The sequence below is a fragment of the Lepidochelys kempii genome, chromosome 3, assembly GCF_965140285.1.
Source record: "Lepidochelys kempii isolate rLepKem1 chromosome 3, rLepKem1.hap1, whole genome shotgun sequence".
Lineage (NCBI taxonomy): Eukaryota > Metazoa > Chordata > Testudines > Cheloniidae > Lepidochelys > Lepidochelys kempii.
In genome coordinates this window covers 34463783-34489015 of record NC_136382.1, presented here as the reverse complement: position 1 = coordinate 34489015, position 25233 = coordinate 34463783, and the positions used below count along the sequence as shown (strand labels likewise).

At 43.8% G+C, this 25233-nt stretch overlaps 2 protein-coding genes across 2 annotated transcripts in view; one reads left to right on the top strand and one right to left on the bottom strand.

Moving 5' to 3' along the window:
- The window catches only part of CMPK2 (cytidine/uridine monophosphate kinase 2), a 20154-nt gene extending 8073 nt beyond the window's left edge, over positions 1 to 12081 (bottom strand). Inside the window, exons 1-3 of the mRNA XM_073336082.2 lie at positions 11144 to 12081; positions 10033 to 10147; positions 8726 to 8927 (exon numbers count right to left, since the gene is read on the bottom strand). Coding sequence (XP_073192183.2) covers positions 8726 to 8927; positions 10033 to 10147; positions 11144 to 11806 — 980 coding nt within the window. The 5' untranslated portion in view covers positions 11807 to 12081. The remainder of the gene's footprint in view (positions 1 to 8725; positions 8928 to 10032; positions 10148 to 11143) is intronic.
- On the top strand, positions 11725 to 25233 carry RSAD2 (radical S-adenosyl methionine domain containing 2). The gene is made up of 6 exons (XM_073336083.2): positions 11725 to 16783; positions 17939 to 18100; positions 18502 to 18731; positions 20913 to 21062; positions 22002 to 22034; positions 22688 to 25233. Exons 1-6 carry the CDS (start codon positions 16453 to 16455, stop codon positions 22850 to 22852), a joined length of 1071 nt encoding a protein of 356 aa, XP_073192184.1. The 5' UTR covers positions 11725 to 16452; the 3' UTR covers positions 22853 to 25233.

Below are 25233 nucleotides of genomic sequence, written 5' to 3'. Positions count from 1 at the left end.
CTCTGGCTGTGCCACAGCTGCCATAGCTTTACAGTTTACTTTCTTAATCCTTCTGAAATAACCTGGTTATTTACAGTCTCTTTCTTCACAACCAGCCTTTCTGCCAAATTGCCGGTAATCATTCACTTTTCCTATTGTACCATATCTACTTTTAATATAGTGTTTTCAGTTAGGCTGTTACAAACCACTGGATTTATTTAAAATTTAGCTTGATCTACTACCCAGGGCAGGTGTTTTAATACTTAAAGTTGCCTTTGCTCCTGTATTAATTAATGCCACCAATCATTATACGTTTCCTTCTGTCCCCTCTTCCATGTAAGATTTACCAATTACGCAAGGCTGTAATTTGGCTACTAACATTTACCTTTAGGGCAGGGGTTGCTAAGGGTAAGGCATTTTTACTGAAATGTGGAGCCACCCTGATACAGACCTGCCAATTTCATCTGAGCCAATTCCGGGGATAACAAGCCATAAGAACTCGCTGGCAGATCTTCTGTACCTGTTCCCACGGTTTCAACAGCCTTAACTCCTGGTTGCAGCATTGACTGTGATCTAGTCCTTGCCATCAAATCACTTAAAGCAGCTAGCAAAGTCTTCAGAGGTTGCCCATCCAAACGCATCATATCTGCCCCTCTTTCCTGAGGCTGAGCCCATACCTGAGCTCGCAACGATCCCCCACTAGACACTCCACATCTCCTACCATGCCTTGTCCTATTTCATTGCAACTACCACATCCCATATCCGTGTGCTTGGAGCCATTATAGCCTGCTTGACTGCTGTAGGAAACATCACTAACCACTTTCCAAGAAGAACTACCTGCTCCACTTACTACCCTTTCTGCCTCCCGAGCTGATTTAATCAATTCAACCTGATCTCAATCTATCCAGGATCCTATGAACACCTTAATAGGTTTCCTTAAACCATCAAAGATCAAATCTGTCAGCTGTTTTTCCTCGATTTCAACCAGAGAGCATACCAACAACAACCTAGTACAATAAGCCAGAACAGATTCTCCTTCCTTCTGATGTATCAACAAAGCTGTCTTTCTCAATTCAGAGGGGGTCAGAAAGTATCGGGCTACCTTCTGGATAACACTGTCTCTGTCACCTTTGTTTAACTTTGCCTCAATTTCTGCCAACAAAGCCGTTCCTTCCATAGGGCCAGCACAAGTTATTATCAGTTCTCTTTAATCTTCAATATGTAAATGTTTTCTAACCATGTATTCCAACAGCCAAGGCAAACACGTTTTCTTAGTCAAAGAGTCCATTTGTTCACCCAGCGCCGATTTTTTAGTTTCAGAGGACGATTTACTTCCTCTTGTATTTGCCATGAAGGCTGACACATTTTTGCTATCACTACTGGCTGGGCTGCTGGATACCCTGGAAGGGGCTCCTCTTCCACCTGTATATTTATTCTTTCTGGACATGTATGGGTTAAAGCTGTTATCTGCTGAGCCTTGGTTACATTTTTTGCTACAGCAGTTTGAAAGTCACGTGTCAGGCTTCCATTCTGCAATTTTAGTTTTTCCACTTCTTGTTCCAAACTTTTTTGCACAACATCTCGCTGATGTTCCAAAACATCTCGCTCCTTTACAAGCTAATCTATACCACAGGACACAGCACCGATGACATGTGCTGCTGTTTGGGCTTTCTTGGGAGTGTAACCCTTTGGATACACCAACATCAAGTTGTCTAAAACTTTCTCATGCAGTGCGGGGACTGCATCAGCCAGACATGGATCAGACCCCAAGCTTTTAAACACCTGTCTTAACAAACACTCATCAACCACACCTGGAGGCTTCAGGGCGTCCCCCTTGTCCTCCAGTTCGATGACCCTTCCCTGTCTGCATTTGCGAAACATCATTGACTCTGAGAATGGCCAATATAACCCCGCTCACCGGTATACTTCCCTCTCTTCATACTGTAACTAAATCTGGCCCCCGAGCTAGAATTAATATAAGTCAGAACTGATTCAGAACAATATTTAAATTAGTCGGTTAACACCAATGATTCAGGATACCAAGCTCTTAACAGGCAACCACTTCAGAAACAGTTTGATTCAGTTTAAAGACCCATTCACTTACACATAACAGCAAACCGTCCTCTGCTACCAAATGTTGATAACAGGGGGCGCTACTACCCCTGAAATGGATCTTTACTGGCTCCTGGCAGAGCAGATTACCGTCATACCAGTGAAAAAAGTACACAGTAATTATTTTCAATACACAGCAGTTTATTGAGAGGAATTACACAAGTAGTAAAGGGTTATATCAAGCACATAACTCCTATGTTAGACATTAAGAGCTACATATTCCCCTTAATGAGTCTCTTTTTCACAAACATACACAAACAGGCCCTGCGCTAGCCTCACGCAGTTCCTGCTTGGCAAACAGAGGTGATTACCAATTTTATCGATGGCTTCTTCTCTCCGGGTCTGTTCTTCTTAGCTGATCTGTCTCGGTTTCCCTCAAGGCAAGGCCTCAGTTGCCTTGAGACCCCTCTGGTTCACAGTCCTACTCGAACCCACGGAGCAGAGTTTTGGCTACTCTGTCTAGCAGCGTTGCTTCTTTAAGCATTAATTAAGGAATCCCAACAGTAATTTAATTTGCTTGTTTTTTTTACTCTTTTTCCTCAAAGGAGTCACATGTCTTAAAAACATGCCCAGGGGGTGTGTGATTACTAAATTTTACCTAATTAATACTTTAGGAGGAGACTGCAGAGTGGTGCCAACTGAAAATTACTCCACAGTCACTCCCTTATCAATCATTCACTTCAGCCCCCTGCATGATGTCTCTCAACAGGGACGAGATGCCCTGGTCAGCCAATGCTCCGTTCCAGATGTTCTACATGTGTTGTTTGCTTTCAAGTGGACATATCTGCTGACTCAAAGTCAGTACTGATCATACACGCAACATGGAGCCAGTCAGTTTCACCTCTGGCATCTGCCTGATGGTATGAGAAGGATTCTGCTCCCAGAACCCTCTTTCGCAGTTCAGTCATGTCAAGCCATGTTCTCACCATTCATTCAGTATGGCCACACTAATTTGGCACCATCCCAACAAAAAGAGTACTCATATTTTTAACAGAATTGAGGAAATAAGATTTCTTGACTATGCTAATGAACTAGTAAATCTGACAGATTAGAGGACTCCTCTCCACCTGCATTGCTATCTTTTCATCTCTGTAGGGCTAAATGTGTTTTAAATCCAGTCACTTCATAAGAACATAAGAATGGCCATACTGCATCAGACCAATGGTCCATCTCGTCCAGTATCCTGTCTTCCGACGGTGGCTGTTGCCAGATGCTTCAGAGGGACTGAACAGAACTTTCAAACTTTCAAGAAGTTTTCAAGTGATCCATCTCCTGTCATCCAGCTTCTAGCAGTCAGAGGTCTAGGGACACCCAGAGCATGAGATTGCATCCCTGACCATCTTGTCTAATACCCATGGTGGACCTATCCTCCATGAACGTCTCTAATTCTTGTTTGAACTCAGTTATGCTTTTTGCCTTCACAACAATCCCTGCCAATGAGTTCCACAGGTTGACTGCGCATTGTGTCAAGAAGTGCTTCCTTGTTTGTTTTAAACCTGCTGCCTATTAATTTCATTGAGTAACTCCTGATTCTTGTGTTATGTGAGGAGGCGAATAACACATCCCCATTCACTTTCTCCACATCATTCATGATTTGATAGAACTCTCTCATATCCCCCCTTACTCGTCTCTTTCCCAAGCTGAGCACTCCCAGTCTTTTTACTCTCGTCAGGTGGAAGCTGTTCCGTACCCCTAATCACTTTTGTTGCCCTACTCTGTACTTTTTCTAATTTTAATATATTTTTGAGATGGGGCAACTAGAACTGCAAGATGTATTCAAGGTTTAATACATCTTGCAGTTCTAGTTGTGGGTGTACCATGGATTTATATAGTGGCATTATCATATTTTCTGCCTTATTATCTATCCCTTTCCTAATGGTTCCTAAAGTTTGCTTTTTTGACTGCTGCTGCACACTGAGCAGATGTTTTCAGAGAACTACCCATAATGACTCCGAAATCTCTTTATTGAGGGGTAACAGCTAATTTATACCCACATCATTTTGTATGTATCATTGGGATTATATTTTCAAGTGTGCATTACTTTGCATTTATCAACGTTGAATTTCATTTGCCATTTTCTTGCCCTGTTTCGTGAGATCCCTTTGTAACTCTTCGCAGTCAGCTTTGGATTTAACTCTCTTGAGTAATTTTGTAACATTTGCAAATTTCACCTGTTTACCCCTTTTTCCAGATCATTTATGAATATGTTGAACAGCATAGATCCTACTACCGACCCTCGGGGGACCCCACTATTTACCTCTCTCCACTGTGAAAACTGACTGTTTATTCTTAATCTTTGTTTTCTATCTTTTAACTATTTACTGATCCATGAAAGATCTTCCCTTATCCCTAACTCCTTTCTTTGCTTAAGAGCCTTTGGCGATGAACCTTGTCAAAGGCTTTTTGAAAGTCCACACACACTGTATCAGCTGGATCTCCCTTGTCCATATGTTTGCTGAAACCCTCAAAGAATTCTAGTAGATTGATGTGGCATGAATTCCCTTTATAAAAGATGTGTTGACTCTTCCCCATCATATTGTGTTCATCTGTGTGTCTGATAGTTCTGTGCTTTACTGTAGTTTAAACCAATTTGCCTGGCACGGAAGTTACGCTTACTGACCTATAATTGCCAGGATTACCTCTGGAGCCTTTTTGAAAAATCCATGTTAAATCAGCTATCCTCAAGTCATCTGGTTATAGAGACAGATTTACGTTAAGATTTACGTACATATCACGTACATATCACATTTGGTAGTTCTACAATTGCATATTTGAGTTCCTTCAGAACTCTTGAGTGAATACCATCTGGTCCCAGTGACTTATTACTGTTTAATTTAGCACTTTGTTCCAAAACCTCTGCTACTGAGAACTCCATCTGGGACAGTTCCTCAGATATGTCACCTAAAAAGAATGGCTCAGGTGTGGGAATCTCCCCACATCCTCTGCAATGAAAACCAATGCGAAGAATTAATTTAGCTTCTCTGCAGTGGCCTTGTCTTCCTTGAGTTCTCCTTTAGCACCTTGATTGTCCAGTCGTCCCTCGGATGGTTTGGCAGGCTTCTGACTTCTGATGTACTTAAAGAAAAACATTGCTGCTAGTTTGTGTGTCTTTTGCTAGTTGCTTTTCAAATTCTTTTTTCATATGCCTAATTATACCTTTACACTTGACTTGTCAGAGTTTGTTCCTTCTACTTTCCCAGTAGGATTTGATTTCAAATTTTCAAGGATGTCTTTTTGTCTCTACCTGCCTTTTTTACTTTGTTATACAGCTATGGTGTTGTTTTTGGTCCTCTCACTGTTGTTGTTGGTTTTGGTTTTTTTCGTTGTTTTTTTTTTTGGTGGGGGGGAGAGGGGATGCGGAATGGGGAGTATACACAGAGGCTTAAACTATATCATAGTATTCTTAAGAAGTTTTCAGGCAGCTTGCAGGCTTTTCACTCATGACTATTCCTTTTAATTTCCATTTAACTAACTTCCTCATTTTTGCTAAGTTCCCCTTTTTGAAAGTGAAATGTTACTGTGGTGGGTTTCTTTGGCATTTTCCCTCTACAAGGATGTTAAATTCAATGACATTATGGTCACTATCACCAAGTGATTCAGCTACATTCACCTCTTGGACCAGATTTTGTGCACCACTAAGGGCTAAATTACGAATTCCCTCTCCCCTTGTGGATTCCAGCACTAGCTGTACCAAGCAGCAGTCATCAATGGTGTCTAGAAATTTAATCTCTGCATCCTCTTCTGAGGTGACATATTCCCAGTCAATATGGGAATAGTCGAAATCCCCCATTAGTATTTGGTTTTCTAGTTTTGTAGCCTCTCATCTCCCTGAGCATTTTTCTATAACCATGACCATCCTGGTCAGGTGATCGGTATTATATTCCTACTGCTTTACTCTTATTATTGAAGCACAGAATTTCTATTCATAGGGATTCAATGGTACTGTTTGAGTCTTACTATATTTGACTCTATGCTTTCTTTCACATATAGTGCCTCTCCCGCACCAGCACAACCTACTCTGTCATTCCTATATATATTGTATCCTGTTATTACTGTGTCCCATTGATTATGATTGTTTCTGTGATGCCTATTAATATCCTCATTTAATAAGTACTTATAAAAATGTTCAATATTTAGTTCTCTGACTTCATGTAATGTAATTGAATGGGACTCTTTTTTTGTTTCACTGTTTCTCTTCCATTCCTACCTGTACTTATCCTCCTCTATACTCTCCTTTTTACTAGGATATGAAGTATCCCCTGTAATAAATTCTCCCCTAAGGTATGTGTGGTCTTCCGCACCAGTCAGTTTTATCCCAGGCCTTAGTTTAAAAACTCACCTGCAACCTTTTTAATTTTACATCCCAGCAATGTGGTTCTGTTTTAGTTCAGGTGGAGCCCATCCTTCCAGTATATGGTCCTCCTTTCCCCCAAGGGATCACCAGGTACTAATAAATCTAAATCCCTCCTCCAAACACCGTCAAATAGTCCATGAATTGGGACCCTGCAGTTCTGTCAGTCTAACTGACCATGTGTGTGGAACTGGAAGCATTTCAGAGAATGCTACCATGATGGTCCTGGAATGTCATCTCTTACCTGGAAGCCTAAATTTGGCCTCCACAACCTCTCCTCTACCTTTTCCTATGTCATTGGTACCTACATGTACCATAACCACTGGCTCCTCCCAAGACCCGCACATAAATCTATCTAGATGTTTCAAGAGATCCGCAACCTTTGTATCTTCAATTTACATTCATCTAAAACAGCCTTACAGCCAGCTGCAATTGGCAGTCTGCCCTCTCTTTAGGTTTGTTGCAACTAGGCAGTAGTGTATTAAGGAATCTTGCACAGTACCTGCCTGCGCTATGCCTGGCTATTTGAGAACTGGACTTTTAGCCATTCGCAACATAGCAGCACCACACACAGCATCGGAACTGCTTTGGTGTTACAGCATTGTCTTTTGAGACATACAGCTGCCATAATTATCTGGTTGTTGTGCTTCATGACCCAAGTTGATGCTGATGACGGTATTACTGTGGCTAAAAAGGCCAATGTGCGAGCAGCAGTCCTTGCCACATGAAGTGCGTCGGTAGCTCGATGCTGAGGAAGAGATCACTATCTGTGCCTGCTGAGTCCACCACCGTTTAGAACTCAGCCTCTGTGCCTCAAGATCCATACGGCAGTTAATCTTGAACTGGGAACCTCATTGTTTACTACTGCTCACCAGTGTGATCCATCTGTTGCTGATGACTCACAGCTGTCAATGTCAGTACTGCACTGTTTCAAGTTATGCTTCCTCCACTGGCTTATACAAGCTGGTGAGAAGTGCATTCACAGCGTGTCCTTGAAGTGTTTCTTCTGGCTGCCTTGTATGCAGTTGCCAACTTTCAGTTCACCAAACTGCAACTGCCTTGGCATTCTAGTATCACCCATCCTCAATAGGTGACCATCCCAGCATAGCTGTGATGAGATAAGCATGGCTTCAATCCCTGTGGAGTGACTACGTTACAGAACTTCATTACTGGTAACTTTATCATGCCATTTGATGCAGAATATGTCATGCAGAGGTCATAAATGGAACTCTTCTAGAAGCTTAATATGATGTAGCAGGTCCAGGTCTCACACTGATACAAGTTAGACAGCACAATTGCTTTTTAAACTTAACTTGGTTTGAAGCTTAATATGTTGCTGCTAGACTCTGCCTGAAAATCTGTCAAATGATTAACCAGCTTTGTTGATACGACTTGTCAGCTTCTTGTCTCTAGTAACATCATTTGACAATGTATTACCAAGATAGTAGAAATCTGTAACAACATTCCGTTCATTGAGTGTTGCTGATGGTGACTGTTCATTTCATGTAGGGTTTCCCCGGCACAGGTTGATACATGACCTCTATCTTTTTCAGATTGTCAGCCTGTACCTTTCTGCAGACTCTGCGAATCTGTCCCTAATCAATTGTATCTCTTCTGAAGTATGTGCCTCTAGCACACAGTCATCGGCACACAGCAGCTCATGAACAATTGCCTCAAAGACCTTCACAGCGCAAGCCTGCTCAGATTCAATTATTTTCCAGAGGATCAGAAATGTATCCCGATACCAGCATTCAGGTCTCCTATAGCATCACTGAGCATTGCTGCACACAAGAAATTAAACAAGAGCAGACCATTTACATAGCACTGTTTAATATCTTTAGTGATAGGAAATGGGTCAGCCAGAATACCATCTACTCATACTTTTTCGAGCACGCCGTCATGAACTAGCCTCAGAATGTCGGTGAATTTTTCTGGACAACCAAGCTTATGTAATAGCCCATAGCCCACGTCTCTGTTGATGTCAAATGCTTTAGTCAGGTCAATAAAGACAGCATAAAGGTCCTATTTCTGTTCTCTGCATTTCTCCTGCATCTGATGGCCTACAAATATCATAATATGCCTGGTTAAAGACAATACTATCAAGCTGCCTTTTTTCATATGCACTTAAACCACCAATCAGAATTAAGTAGAAATACATAAATATTTTCCAGGCTACTACCAAAGTAATGCTAAAGACAAGAAAGATAACTCAGGTAGCTTTGCTTGTCACATTGAAAGAATGGATGGTCACATTCAGACAACAGGAAAATATTTTTTACAAACCTGTCTACAACCACAGGTGACTCGGTGGATGCTTTTGCTATTTCTGAAGCAACAATGTAGTTGCCCAGAGCATAAAATGCCCTCCTGATGAGTGTTGGTTCATCATCAAAAGTCTTCCTCCACTGGCTGATACAAGCTGGTGGTGACCTTAAGAGAAGTGCATTCAGTGAGTCCTTGACCGACTGGGTTACAGTTGTTTTGCCTACAGTTAACATACAAATACAAAATCTTTAGACATATAGCATGGCACAACATAACAATTAGCTTTAATTTTTAAAAATGCAAAAGAAAAGTTATTTTCCTTTAATCTGCAAAACACATTTTGATATATTTATCTAATATCTTACTATGTATCTTGACTGTTGTTATACGATAGGGTTTTGACTATGCCACAGTATGTTTCTATCTGACTATTTGAGTTCTTATCACAGTTTCTGTGTAGTACCTATAAGAGTATATCAGAGCTATGTTTGCTTGCGGGGTTATCTTTACCTGCACCCTGTCTCTTTAAGGATTTGGAGCTCTGCTGAAGAGATCGAAGGGAATACAGCAGTGACACAAGAAGTGATTCCAGGAGGGTTGTTGTATGTTGTGCTCCAGTGAGACTGAGCTGGTGTGGGACTTGTCCAAGGTGTGGTTTGTTTATTTATATTGTAAACCCCCCATTTAAAACACCCATGCTTTGGAAATGTAATACCTAGTCAGAGTCATTTCCCCCTTTTGCCAGTAGCCTGACTCTATTGCCCTTTAGGCCATCTGCTCATATGGTAACTTTTCTACATTTCAGTTTCAATAACTTTATTGACATGGCAGGGTACGCAGATGTTGCCGAATTAATTCCTGGTATCATTCTGTTCACTTCAGTGGAGTGACACTTGATGAATTTTGCTCCCTGTTTAGGGGTGGTTCCCTACAACTGAAAACGCAGAATGCGCAGATCTTCAGAGGCATTTACAATGCTGTTCTGTGAAAAGCAATTACTGGTCGCTCAAAAGTACCTTGATTCTCCCCTTCTTCAAGAGACTAAGGGCTGAACTGTGCACAACGGCTCTTGTTTCCAATATTCTACTTTGCCTACCTGAGTGCTCTTCCAATGACATTAGTAGGAAATTTGCACATGAAGTGAAAAATTGCTTTGGAGTTGAGGAGAATTTTGATCTTTGTGACTTGCTCTTCTGGGCTCTGCCAATCACTTCTGAAGTCTTATTTTTGAACATCTCATGAGCCTTAAGCATGCACAGAAGTCACGTCAGACAATATTTTAACAATTATTCAGTTGTGATTCTATATTCACATTATGCACCTACCTGTTGCATCTAATCCTTCAATAACTATGACAGGAAAATCTCCCTTTTTTGAATGCTTGGGGCATTTATCCACTAGATCAAGGACAGCTGTGGCTTCAGGGATAAACGATGTGCACTGTAATAAATGTAACATTGATTACTCAATGAGCACCCGGTACACAGGTATTTTTCAAAAGACCATATTTAACTGGAAAGGGTAAAGTTTAATACAGAAGGACAATACAATTTTAAGACAGACATAAGAATCAAAGTCTTTGATTTGAACAATCCCAATCTTTGGTCCAGATGTGGTGATTCTGCTCCATCTCTTCTTAAAAATAGGGATATGTTTTCTAAAAAAGAAGATAGTAAGGAAAGGTGGAGTAAACTCCCCAGGTGTAAGGGCTGCTAAAGTTACTCTGAAAAAATTATCTGAAAGCAATGGAGCTAGCACTTTAGATAGGACTTCATTAATCATTTACTAAAAGTAACCTGTTTAGGTACATGCAACTTCTTATTACACTAAAGTACTTACAAGAAGAAGTATGGCTTATTGGATAGGGTACTGCGCTGGGACGCAGGAGACCTGGCTTTGTCATTGGCCTGCTGGGCGACCTTGGGCAGGTCACTTCACTATTCTGTGCCTCAGTTTCCCCTTCTGTAAAATGAGGATACTCACACACACCTCATTTGTAAAGCACTTTGAGATCGAGTGATGAAAAGTGCTATGCATTATGATTCCACAGCCTGCGGGCCGGTGCCTGATTTTATGTAAGCTGGTGTCATTCAGAAGTAACGTCTACTTAAGTCAGTACAACGACCCTGGGGTGTGAGTTCAGTTTCAGGGTAAGCATGCGCCTCTACACAAAAATTAAGACCCTGGGAAAGTAGGATGCAGCATCCTAGGTGAAGACGCGAATTGCTAAGCAGGCCCAGGGCGCCAGGGGTTAAGAAGGGAAAATATGGACCCGATCCCCCGCACTTGGGCCAATGTCAATACGGAGTTGCTACCAAAGGATTGCACGATGGGAAAGGACCAGGCGCACAGCCCATGGGGACCTGCCGCCAGGCTGAGCTCCCCAGTGCAGCTTCCTCCATTTCCCTCTGAACGGGCCCCTGCCCGGGATCTCACCTGCTCCACCACGCTGCGGGCGGCCTCCAGGGAGAGGAACACGGCGGCGTGGCGGAGGCCGGGCACTGCGGGGTGCAGCGGCGGCTCCTCGGCGGCCACCACTCGGGCTCTGCGGAGCAGGTCTCTGCCGCCCGCCCCTCGCAGGGCCCACAGGCACTGCCACAGCTCGCCCCGCTCGCCCGCCTCGTACACGCCCAGCGGCGGCGGCAGCGCGCCCTGGCCCCGCAGCAGTTCCTCCAGGGCGCGCTCGGTCTCCGCGCCTCCCTGCGGGTCCTGGATGAGGAAGCCCTTCTCCAGCGCAGCCTGCCCCCCGGGGGCGCTGTAGCAGAGGAGCCCCAGGACCCGGCACCTCGCGAGCGGCCCCTGCCTCAGCCTCTGCCGCAAACGCCGGTGCAGCCTGGCCGCCGGGACGCTAGGGGCGGCGGGGACGCAGAGGGAATAGCACCGCGCCGGAGCCGGCAGAAAGCAGCGGGGCAGGGGGCGGCCGCTGCCGCCTGCGCCCTCGCTGCCGCTGAGGGTGAAGCAGACCAGGTCCGCGCCGGGCCCCTCCACAGCGAAGCACGGTCGCGCCTGGGCGGAGCAGCCCGCGGGAGGCGCCGCCATGGCGGAGAGCGAGCGGGGCAGCAGCAGCGTGAGGCCGGCCAGGCGGCTGCGGCGGAGCATCCCGCGCTGAGCGCCCCGCGACAGCTACTCGGAGAAACGAAAGCGAGCGGGCGCCAAGGCCTCTCCGCCCCCTCCATGGCACCTGCGGGGGCAGGGAAACCCGATAAGGCGGCGCGGGGGGGAAACGAAAGCGAGCGGGTAGTTTGTTACCCGCCCAGCCCTCCAGCTGTCAGCAGGGCTTGTACTGGAGCTGAAAACCAAAGGTGCTGCTATCGTGTGGGCTGCGGGGCCAGCTTTTCTAGCCAGCAGCGGCAGCAGCTGGCTCTTCGCTCCTCTGCAGAGCAACCACTTCAGAGAAACCCAGCCCCCTTGCTGCTGCTGGGAAACCACACACAACTAGAAAAAAAAAGGGGGTGGGGGTGGGGGACGACTGGGAGGCTGTACGGATCTGTTTGCACATTAGGCGATGACAACATCTTTGAAAACAAGCAGTTGTGATGAAAGAAACGAAACTCGTCCAGGTTGCAAGGGATTGGGAGTCCCGTGTTGGCAGCGGGAGTGTTTATGTTCCCAGCTCAGAGGTCTGACTGCATTGGTTGCCAAGGTGCCCCGCCACACGCCCTTAACCATAGAATCATAGACGATTAGGCTTGGAAGAGACCTCAGGAGGTCATCTCCCCCAAGCCCCTGCTCAAAGCAGGACCAACACCCACTAAATCATCCCAGCCAGGGCTCTGTCAAGACAGGCTTTAAAAACCTCTAAGGATGGAGATTCCACCACTGCCCTAGGTAACCCATTGCAGTGTTTCACCACCCTCCCAGTGAAATAGTGTTTCCTAATATCCAGCCTAGAGCTCCCCCACTGCAACTTGAGACCATTGTTCTTTGTTGTGTCATCTACCACCACTGAGAACAGCTTAGCTCCATCCTCTGTGGAACCCCCCTTCAGGTAGTTGAAGGCTGCTGTCAAATCCCCCCTCACTCTTCTCTTCTGTAGAGTAAATAAGCCCAGTTCCCTCAGCCTCTCCTTGTAAGTCATCTGCCCCAGCCCCCTAATCATTTTTGTTGACTTCCGCTGGACTGTCTCCAATTTGTGCACATCCTTTCTGTAGTGGGGAGACCAAAACTGGATGCAGTACTCCAGATGTGACCTCACCAGCCGAATACAGGGGAATAATCACTTCCCTCGATGTGCTGGCAATGCGCCTACTAATACAGCCCATATGCCATTGGCCTTCTTGGCAACAAGGGTACACTGCTGACTCATATCCAGCTTCTCGTCCTCTGTAATCCCCAGGTTCTTTTCTGCAGAACTGCTGCTGAGCCAGTCAGTCCCCAGCCTATAGCGGTGCATGGGATCTTCCTTCCTAAGTGCAGTATAAAAATATTGCTAGAGCATGCAGAGGTGTAATCAGGAAGGCCAAGGCACAAATTGGAGTTACAGCTAGCAAGTAGGGTGACCAGACAGCAAGTGTGAAAAATCGGGATGGGGTGGGGGGTAATAGGAGCCTATATAAGAAAAAGACCCAAAAATCAGGACTGTCCCTATAAAAATGGGACATTTGGTCACCCTACTAGCAAGGGATGTGAAGGGTAACAAGAAGGGTTTCTACAAGTACGTTAGCAACAAGAAGAAGGTCAGGGAAAGTGTGGGATCCTTACTGAATGGGGGAGGCAACATAGTGACAGATGCTGTGGAAAAAGCTTAAGTACTCTGCTTTTTTTTGCCTCAGTTTTCACAGACAAGGGCAGGTCCCAGACTGCTGTACTGGGCAACACAGCATGGGGAGTAGGTGAGCAGCCCTCAGTGGTGAGAGAACAGGTTAAGAACTGTTTAGAAAAGCTGGACATGCACAAGTCCATGGGTCCAGATCTCATGCATCCAAGGTTGCTGAGGGAGTTGGCTGATGCAATTTCAGAGCCATTGGCCATTATCTTTGAAAATTTGTGGCGATCGGGGGAGGTCCTGGATGACTGGAGAAAGGCACTACTGCACTAATGCCAATATTTAAGAAGGGCTCTAGAGGCGATCCTGGCAATTACAGACTGGTAAGTCTAATGTCAGTACCGGGCAAATTAGTTGAAACAATAGTAAATAATAAAATTGTCAGACACATAGAAGAACATAAATTGTTGCGCAAAGGTCAACATGGTTTCTGTAAAGGGAGACCATGTCTTAACTAATCTATTAGAGTTCTTTGAGGGGGTCAACAAACATGTGGACAAGGGGAATCCAGTGGACATAGTGTACTTAGATTTACAGAAAGCCTTTGACAAGGTCTCTCACCAAAAGCTCTTACGTAAATTAAGTTGTCATGTGATAAGAGGGAAGATCCTTTCATGGATTGAGAACTGGTTAAAAGACAGGGAACAGAGGGTAGGAATAAATGGTACATTTTCAGAATGGAGAGGGCTAACTAGTGGTGTTCCCCAAGGGTCAGTCCTAGGACCAATCCTATTCAACCTATTCATAAATGATCTGGGGGAAAGGGGTAAACAGCGAGGTGGCAAAGTTTGCAGATGATACTAAACTGTTTTTCTCATAGGGATGTTATCTGGAACTGGTGGTAAGCCCACGTAGTCAGGAATGGAATGAGACATGGTCCATGAAATCCCTATCTTACACTGGTGTTTTTCTCTTTTGGAGCACTTAGGGAGTAAACTGCATTCACATATGTGGGTGCGCTGTTCATCAGGAGATGCCTCCCAAGCCACCTTTGCTGAGGCTGTAAGGCAGATCACTGGGTACACAATGCATGCATTATTCAAGTACCTTTTCTGGAACATATATTTACTTTCCAATTTTTTTTGTACACTCACCCACCTGCTTGAACATAGCCAGACTTGATCTGAGACACTTTGTGTGCAAGGGACTGATTCTTCCCCTGCAGGATATAAGTAACTTGTACTGAAGTCAATAGGGAGAGAATCAGGCCCCTGGTGTTTAACATTGTCAAAAGTCCAGGTAGTTTTATACTCTTTTTTTTGAGCCTACACTAGAACGTTGTATGCAGAAAAAAGACTATTACAGTCGTTGCTTGCAAAAAACATTTTAGAGAAGTACATTATACACAAAAGTACACTTGTGTTTTTCCTGCATTGCTCATGCATTGGTGAATGTTTGAGCTGGAAGAATGTTTTGGTAACCAACATGCACATAGGTACACCAAATACCTTGTTTTGTTTACCAGATCCAATATCCAATACTGTTACTGCTGCTGTATATAACATTTGAAGTAGGATTTGCTGAGGTCAGGTATGCAAACTTGGATGTGGGTTTTGCTATGCTAGAGCTGTGAAGTATAGCCCTAGTAGGTAATTCTGGGTATGTGGTCCAAACCCATATTCAGAAAATGTATTGATGGTAAAAATGAAGAAAGCATTTGTAATTTTCATTTCACAAGCAGGGTGTAGAGAAGATTTTAGAAAATGAGAACATTTTGGCTAACTCTGACAGTCTTCTTATGGGACATTTGCATTTTTAAACTCCCTCCCTCCCCCACATCAGTGAGCCTTTGTTTCAAATAAACATTAAGTGCTAGTAGGTAATACAGCCCTGGAATTATTCATTGTCTGAACAAAATTAATCCACCATACTCCTAACCTTCTTATGTATCCCTCTGAAAATTGTTTGCAGTGTTGTTGTAGCTATCTTAGTCCCAGGACATTAGCCAGACAAGGTGGGTAAGGTAAGTTATTGGACCAACTTCTGTGTGAAAATGTTAGCTGAGAGAAAATATTGATGGCCTGGGAGCCATAAAGTGGTGTGGGAAATTAAACACTCTGGCCCCAAGCAGGGTGACTAGATAGCAAGTGAGAAAAAAGGGACACTTTTTTTTTTCCGGGGTGGGGGGGGAGAGAATATTTGCATATATAAAACAAAGCCCCTAATATCTGGACATCCGGTCACCCTAACCCCAAGCCTCAGCTCGAGATTGGCACACAGGTTGGGAGGTAGGGTGACTAGAAATTTTGTGCCACTTCTCCAAGCTTGAGGCAACTCTGCCTTGGACTGGTCCTCTGAGGCTGTATTAATTTGTGCCAGCTGTGAGCACCCCTAGAGAGGGCCTTTATAACAGAAAATCCTCAGGCGGGGGGAGAGCAGGAGAGAGAGGAGCCCAGGCTAGAATGATTCTCCTTATGGGCCAGCAGCACAGCGCCCAGCTGTTTTAGAGGCCGAGGGCATCCCGCCCCTTATGGTCAGATGTGAAGACGCACACGCCTCAATCACACCTGCTGGCTGGACTGCGGTTTGCAGACACCCCCTGTGTCGCCTAAGGGATGCCCAGGGGGAGGGAGCATGTCCGATGCAATCAGGGGTGTAGGGTAGCTCTGCGGGAACCGCTCCGTTGGTGTGGATGGGAAGCAGGGCACTAACCAGCTGAAACCAGAAGTCGGGCATATTTCCCAAGCGCCTGTTTGGGAGCCAGGCACGGGCCTGAGCAGGGCCCCAAAGTGGGGAGGGGGATGCACAGCAGCGGGAACCAGGCAGGGAGTGGGGGTGGCCCATTGTAAACGGGCTCGCCGCGGGCTCCACACACCTCGCCTGCTGCCGCAACCTGGAGCCAAGTTTCGCTTCTCCATAAAGGAAACCGAAACTGCCCTTTCCTTTCCCCCAGCCAGCAGCGCCTGTCACATGCTCCCCGCTATTAAATGGAGCCCGCGCCTCTGCCCTGCGCCCCAGAGCGCTGCAGCTTCGCCGCGCCATGCACCTCGCCGAGATGCGCACCTTGCCCCAGGCGCTGGCGATGCTGCTCCGGGTCCTCCATGCGCAGCTGAGCGCCCTGTGGCTCTGCCTGGCGCCCTTCTCCTGCTGGCTCCGGGGGGCGCTGCTGCCCGGGAGGAGCCCCCCGCTGCTGGAGGAGAGCGCTGGGGAGCCGGATGGCGCCGAGGTGCCCACGGTTCCGACCAGCGTCAACTATCACTTCACCCGCCAGTGCAACTACCGTTGCGGCTTCTGCTTCCACACGGCCAAGACCTCCTTCGTGCTGCCCCTCGAGGAAGCCAGGAGGGGGCTGACCATGCTCAAGGAGGCGGGTGAGTCTGCCCCACTGCTGGCCCTGGGATCTTCGGGGTGAACTCCGCTGCTGGGACCGGGGCTGTAGACTCAGGGCATCCGCCCCCCGCATGGCTGGGTCATCCAATTAGTGCAGCAAATACTCTGACATGGTCCAAATTCTGATTGATTGTTATTTTTAATTATTATTATTATTATTTATTTTAAATTTATTGTCCAAATCCTGAATTTCATGGGGAGGGGAATTGACAAAATTCCCCCTTTTTGATCAAGAATTTCCCCAATTCTCCCTCCCTCGGCACCTTTCTCCACTACCCCTGAATTAAAGCTGTGATCCAGACCTAAAGAAGCCCAGCAGAGTAGGTTCAGGCTCCAGTTCTCTCCTTATTCAGTCATGTGCTGAAAAAGTACTGGAAGTACAGTATATGGGACACATTTGGAGTAGTGCTGCTGTGTGGCATCTTCATAAAATGTAGCCAAAAGTTCTCCCTGGTAAAAAAACAATAAATCTCCTTTGCCATTTCAGACGAATATGTTTAGTTTTGGTTCAACTAGGAGGGAGCTCAGACAGCGCCTCAAAGTTAAAATCTAGTCGCTGCCTTAAATGTGAAAAGATACAAAAACCTGCAGTAGAGGCTGATATCATCTAAATGTGGGGACGCAAATCTGACTGGTAAAGGTCTGGCTTACAAGCAAAGAGGATTGATTATTATATTAGCCCACATTTTCAAAGCTTAAGTGCCTGAAGATAGCCTGCTAAATTAATAAATAAAGTATCTAAAAGTGGATATAGGAGTATCTTTTCAGATACCCAGGTTTGAAAATATTTGCCTTATAATTTTAATGATTTTTAAATATCTTCTGTACAATAATGTGCATGGTACTTTACATAGTGAATAGAGACAAGGGCTGAAAACTTCGCTCCATTGAAGTCAATGGGAATTTCATACATTTATGAAAATCGTAGCAAAACTTTAGCAGAAAAAGGGGTTTACCCTCTTCATACATTTTTGGAACAGTTTATTGAACTCAAGGGGAGTCTATGGACTGTGGCTCACCATTAGTATATCTGTGCAAATCATCTGTATTCTTCTGTGCATATGTTGTGAGAAAAAGTTCCCAAAACTTAAATTTATCCAATCTAAATAGTATTTCTCTTTTTTGTCAAATACTAGGTATGGAAAAAATAAACTTTTCAGGAGGAGAGCCATTTCTGCAAGAGAGAGGAGAATTTGTGGGCAAATTGGTCCAGTTTTGCAAGCAGGAACTAAAACTGTCAAGTGTCAGCATTGTGAGCAATGGCAGCATGATTAGAGAACGATGGTTCAAGCGTTACGGTAAGAAAGAACGATGTGTATGTTTAAAAAGATGCACGGGTTTCAGGAGTCTTCTCAATTCAACTTTATAGTAAGGTGTCTGTCTGTAGATATTTTTGTTAATAATACATTTACAGTAAACACAAACAAAACCAAATACTCTTATGTGTACTTTTAAATCAGAGGTATTTAGACTGACTTTAAAAACATTAGCTCAAGGCGTCCCCATGTCTGTGTAGAAAAGGGGTGTATCACCTTTGAGATGCTCTCCAGTCCTCCCGTGACCACATGGAATCCTTTTTGGTAGGGTTCCTCATGATGGGTTTTGAGGGTGTACTTGCAGGTGGAAGATGGCAGAGCTGGGCAGTTAATGACTCTTTACTACAGACATTGAATATTATTTAATGTTTTGTCTATTTCAGGTGACTACCTAGACATTCTTGCAGTTTCCTGTGATAGTTTTGATGAGGAAGTCAATGTTTTAATTGGCCGTGGACAAGGAAACAAGAACCACATTGAGAATCTCCAAAGACTGAGAAAGTGGTGCCGAGATTATGCTGTGGCTTTTAAATTAAATTCAGTAATTAATAGATTTAATGTTCATGAAGATATGAATGAACAGATTAAGGCACTAAATCCTGTCCGATGGAAGGTAAGCAAGAAATACAGGGCTACATGTTCTCTTCTCAGGGAAAGGGGAGAAGCAGGAAGGTAGGATTGCCAGGCGTCTGGTTTTCGACCGGAACGCCTGGTTGAAAAGGGACCCTGGCAGCTCCGGGTGCTGACTGCGCCTATAAAAGTCTGGTCAGTGGCGCAGCAGAGCTAAGGCAAGCTCCCTGCCTGTCCTGGCTCTGCATGGCTCCTAAAAGTGGCCACATGTCTGGCTCCTAGGCACAGGGATGTCCATGGGGGCTCCATGCGCTGCCCCAGCCTGGAGCGTCGGCGTCAGTTCCACAACTCCCATTGCCCAGAAACTGTGGACAATGGGACCTGTGGGGGCAGTACCTGCGGGCATGGGCAGGGAGCCGAGCTCCCGGCCCCTCCACCTAGGAGCCAGACATGCTGGCTGCTTACGGGAACCGCCTGAGGTAAGCGCCAGCCGGCCACAGCCTGCACCCTGAACCTCCTCCCACACCCCAGCTCCAGGTTGAAACCCCCTCTCATACCCCAAACCCTCTCCCACACCCCAACCCTCTGCCCTAGCCCTGAGCCCCCTCCTGTACCCCAATCCCCTCATCCCAGGCCCCACCCCCGAGCCCACACCCCCAGCCGGAGCCTTGAACCCCTCCCATACCCCAATCCCTTGCCCCAGCCTGGAGTCCCCTCCCATACTACAAACCTCTCGGCCCCAGCCCAGAGCCCCCTCCTGCACTCCAACCCCCTCATCCCTGGCCCCACCCCAGAGCCCACACCCCCTCACCCAAAACCCCTCCCCCAGCCCTGAGCCTCCTCTGATACTATGAACCCCTTGGCACCAGCTGGAGCCCTCACCCCCTCCCATTTCCTAATCCCTTGCCCAAGCCTGGAGTCCCTTCCCACACCCTGAACCCCACATTTCTGGCCTCACCCCAGAATCTGCACCCCCAGCTGGAGCCCTCACCCCTCCTGCACCCCAAACCTCTGCCCCAGCCCAGTGAAAATGAGTGAGGGTGGGGAAGAGCAAGCGATGCGGCGGGGGGTGGGGGGGTAGAGTGAGCGGGGTCGGGACCTCAGAGAAGAGCGGGACAAGGGTTTTGTGCAATTAGAAAGTTGGCAACCCTCCAGGAAGGGGGCATGGTAGAACAGAGCTCTGCTATGACTGATCTTCCAGTTGGGTGAGATAGAGCTGTGGCTCTAATTTATGATGGCACTTAGTATCAGGGATCCATAACCAATTCCCAGACAGGCCACCTCCCTCACTGCATTTGAGTGACACTCAGATACAGTCGAGAATTTGCCCTTTCGTGTTATTTACAAGGAAATATTTTTTCACCATACAGAAGTCTGGTAATTTTGGGACATATAGGGAACATCGTGTTTTTTCATAGGGAAAAAAATTGAAAATGTCATATTACTTTAAAAAAGGAAGAAGTCTGAATACACAATTATTATTAAGTATATTTTTCATTAGAAAAGTGTTAAATAGCTGTCCTAAGTAGTTTAAAATCTTGTAAGACTTGCATGCTTTTAAATGTTCAAAGATGCATGGAAGAGTCTTTCTCAATAGTTAGAGCCTGATCCTCCACTCTGTTACACTAGTTTGTAGCATTTTAATTCCATTGAAATAAATGTAATTGAACCAGCATAACACTGGTGTAACAGAGTGGGAGATCAAGCAGTTTGATCTCTAGGAAAAAAACTATGAGAGAAATTTTGGCCCCACTGAAGTCAATGGCAAAACTCCCATTTACTTTAGTGGGGCCAGGATTTCACCCTATTAGCGTCTATCATTTATGCTGGTTTTACACTCCATGGTATGCTGGTGTGGCTCCTTGACTTCACTGAAGATTCAGCCAGTTGAAACCACTGTGAAAAGAGAGACCCAGGCCCTCTCAGTCATGGTGGGGTTTATGTTTTGTTTTTTCCCATGGTAATTATGACAGATATACAACCTTCATCATGTAAAAGCAGCAAAGTATCCTGTAGCACCTTATAGACTAACAGTCGTATTGGCGCATAAGCTTTCGTGGGTGAATACCCACTTTGTCGGTATTCACCCACGAAAGCTTATGCTCCAATACGTCTGTTAGTGTATAAAGTGCCACAGGACTCTTAGTCTGGATCTTTAAAAGTGGCAAACACGGCTACCCCTCTGATACTTGACAACCTTCATCATATACTTTCTGTCTTTCAGGTATTCCAATGCCTGCTCATTGAAGGAGAGAATACAGGTGAAGGTGCACTGAGAGAAGCAGAGAAATTTATTATCAGCGATGAAGATTTTGAACGATTCCTAGATGGCCATAGAGAGCTCTCATGTTTAGTTCCAGAATCTAATCAGAAGGTAAAATTAAGCTATTCTTTGATAATTCTTTATTATCAGAAACTAGAAAATAGCATGATTGCTAATGCTTCACTTACTAATACTTACTTAGAGTTAGACAGTATAATTCCTTTAGAAGCTGGTTTTTTTTATATTTGGAGAATTAAAAAAAAATCTATTCCATATGGAGTGAAAAGCACATAAAACTGGGATACTTACATTTGTGGAGCCCAATTCTGCCCCCATTGAAATCGGTGGGAATTTTGCAATTGATTTCTATGGTAGCTGGACCAGGCAATGTTGGTGGTACTAAGGTAGATGGGGGCATTCAAAATACCAGTAGAGTAACAGTAATAGGTTAGGTTTTCTAAGCAAAAACCTACGTAGTGAATTTAAATCAAAACAAAACAAAAAAAGACAGAATCTGGAGGAATTTAGTGCCAGATCACAACATATAAGGATGGTTACATTTTAATAGATAAGTTTTTTTTTAAATTCGGAGCCCAGTTTTCAAATGTGGGTGCCATAATGGGCCACATCCTTCCTTTTGAATTTCATAAAATCATTTAAACATGTAAAATGGATATTCCCTGTACATATCTAAGTGGTGATGTGAACGTTTAAGTAAAAGTGATTGGATATATTTTAAAAGCACCTGTATCCATTTGAGCACCCATGTTTCAATCTGATCCTTAAACCAAACAAAAAATGGTTGTCTAGCAACAATTTGTTCTTTCATAAAAAGCCACCTTCATGGTTCTCTATCTGCTGCTCACTAAGGGCATGATCCAAAGTTCATCAAAGTGCATGGAAAGACTCCAGCTGATTCCAAAGGACTTTGGATCAAGCCCTAAGGGAATGGATACTTATTATGCCTATACCTTATTTCTCCCTAACTTTCAGTAAAAACATAGATTTTAGTTTGTTTAGTAATTTATAGTTTTTTCTATGCTTTTACAGATGAGAGACTCATACCTCATTCTGGATGAATATGTAAGTTTTCATTTGCTACTTAATGAGTTAATATTTGTCTATCAGTTAATATGGGCTATGCTATTATTCATGGTTTAGCAGGCTAACCTACAATTATTTCAGTTTAATGTTTACCCCATACAGCACTTTCCACACGTTTCTGAAAGAGTGGCCTGCTACATGTGGATGCAAGGAAATTGCATTCATCATCATAAACATTTAGACAAGTCAAACACAGGACCTGATCCTGCAAATGGACCTGAGTGAGCAGCTTCACAAGTGCATAGGGGTCCACCTGCATGCAACCAATTGCAGGATCAGGATCATAGTTTACACATCTGTTATATTTGATCTTCACTGTGAAGTCCAATTTGCAGAACTAATTTGTATTGGAATGTGTATTCTTTACCTATATGTAAACTAAGCAGGATATTTTCTAACTCTCTTTGTACCATCTTTTAGGAGAAAAAAAAAGACCTGGTCCTGCAAAGATTTACTCACGTGCTTAACTTTACACTTGCGAGTAGTTTCATTGGCTTCAGTGGAATTACTCACATGCGCAGAGCTAACCATGTGCATGAGACTTCACAGGATTGGGGCTTAAGTTATTTAATTTTGTAGAAATACTCCACTTTTAGCCACTTTCTAATTTTCTTAATCTATGAATTTTCTAGATGCGTTTTCTGAACTGTAGAAATGGACGGAAAGAGCCTTCCAAATCTATTCTGGATGTAGGCATAGAACATGCTATAAAGTTCAGTGGATTTGATGAGAAGATGTTTCTGAGTCGAGGAGGAAAATATGTGTGGAGTAAAGCAGATATGAAGCTAGAATGGTGACTCAAAAGTACTTTTTTTATTGCACATGCGCTTTGTAGTACTATAGTAATAATAATAATAATTGTTTTTGACATAAGTATTGTATGTTTGTTTGTTATTTTTATGCTTTATATATATATGCCAAAGACCATTTTTAATTAAAAGTAGAGTAATGTTAATTGCAGAGAAAATATTGTATGTAACTTTAAATTTTAGCTTGCATAAAACTAATTTTTTTGAAATTTAGATTGTTTTTATCTACTCTGTACTCAGAGATTACTAAATAATGATTGAATTTAGATATGAGATGATCTCCCAAATCTAGTACTTACCTAATCTCTTAAAATTCTTAGACTACACCTTCCACTATGGTAAAATATATTGTAAAAATATAGGTAGTTCTAGGCATAAAGAGTATTGCATTAAATAAGAAAAAGGCATATAGGAAATAGTTTTAAAATAATAAATCAATGACCAAGAAAAACAAAAACAACAAATGGAACATCATAATATGCTTCTTTAATTACCAGTTAGGTAGATTTCTTACCATGAAGCTTGTTCTGCCTAGTTCTTAAGAAATAACAAGTTACAATTCCAGGCTATGTCACTGGGGGCAAATCAGTAGCTCTTTGAAGACAATGCTGACTTTTTCTTGAGTAAGAACTGTTGAATTGGGCTAGTTACCATAATATATGACTGAGGCATAGGCTAAAGTAAGTTAAATGGAAACCAGCGCCGAGTGAAACCTCCAATTTTCACTTTGCAAACATTTATTTGTGAAAGCGCATATTTCCTCCAGTATTTGTAAATGTCATGCAGAGTGCAGTTTTTGTGTTTACCAGAGAACACTACCTTTGTCAGGGGAGAATATGAAATTTTTCCCAAAACATAATCATGTTTTTACCCTTGATGGAAACTATTATTTCACTAGAAACTGACAGTGTTTCCCATGGGAAATAGCCTTTTGTTTTAACAAAAAGTATTCAAGGTGAAAACCAAATATTTTGCTTTTTACATGAATCCACTAAGATCTTACTTTTTAAATGATTTCCCCCTCACCCCATCCAGCTCTTCTGGGGGAGCTCTATTAGAGAGAGTGGACAGAATTCTGTAATGGCTGCCTTGTGTTAAAGACATGCTAGCATTATTAGCTGTATATTTTGATAAGCCAGGAAGTCGGAAACCACAAAGTTCACATACCATATGTCTTCATTTAGAAGCCAGCTTGGCTTAGTAATCACCCTTATTTAGTAGCTGCACCAATAACATACAAACTGTAAGTGAAACCAATTAAATTTAATAACAGCCACCTTTAATTTAAAGGAGTAGCATCAACTTGAAATACAGTAAACTCAAAAACACGAGTGAGAAGTAATTTCAGTTATTACACTTGTGCCTGAGCCCCGCTACAAACTGTTATGGTTTTACAGTTGTTTTTCTATTTTTTTTTTAATTCTCTTCTTTATTTTTTGTGTGAAAAACTCTACAAATGGGGAACTCACTGAGGACCCTATCCTGCAGACACTTATGTGTGAGTAACTTTACTCATTCAGATAGTCCCGTTGAACTTAGGCCTGGCCTTGGAATCTATGAAAGGGAGAAGTAATTAAATGTAATAGAAGCCACAGCTTCTAGATAGAGTTTTATGCTATTACGCCCTGCTGAAAAAATGGGAAAATACTTTTAAATAGTAATTCCTTAGGTCTGTATTTTATTGTCCTAACCATAATGACATAGAGCCCTTAAAGAACAAAAGAGTGCCGAGAGAATTCTGCAATCATTATGGTGTCTATACATAGATTTTTATTTTTAATTTTTTTTTCTCAAGGCATTTTAACTGCTCCAGATAGAATTAAAAAGCTTGATCCCACAATCTTTAGGCAAAATTCCCCATGACCTCAGTTGGAGTTTTCCCTGTGTAAAGAATGTGGGACAACACCCAAAGTATATACTTGTGTCCTTGAATATGATTTTTTCTTATGGCTAAAATCTTGGATCCAACATATATCCTCTGCAGCCAGGCTGTGAGCTGAGGAGTTGGAATTTTCTGTGATTGCTGGTCCAGCCCCAGCTTGAGGAATGGCTAGTGTATCCTTCAGAGTAGCAGCCGTGTTAGTCTGTATCCACAAAAAGAAAAGGAGTACTTGTGGCACCTTAGAGACTAGCAAATTTATCTGAGCGTAAGCTTTCGTGAGCTACAGTATCCTTGTATCATTAAATCCATCAGCCTACTGCTAACCCAAAATGCCTGCTGCATAGCAGCATGCAGGGAGCCTCCTCAGCTATGAGCCCCACACACAGAAGTATTCAATCCCTATGCAGGCTCTTTTAATCTTGCCACCCTTCCTGCTGCTCTGTCATTTGCACAAGAGAAATGCAACAGTTTTGCTACAGGAATAAAA

Coding starts and splice junctions, on each gene's coding strand:
- RSAD2 (XM_073336083.2), top strand. CDS start 16,453: ATGCACCTCGCCGAGATGCGCACCTTGCCCCAGGCGCTGGCGATGCTG. Junction 16,784..17,938: donor GACCATGCTCAAGGAGGCGG/GTGAGTCTGCCC, acceptor GTCAAATACTAG/GTATGGAAAAAATAAACTTT. Junction 18,101..18,501: donor ACGATGGTTCAAGCGTTACG/GTAAGAAAGAAC, acceptor TGTCTATTTCAG/GTGACTACCTAGACATTCTT.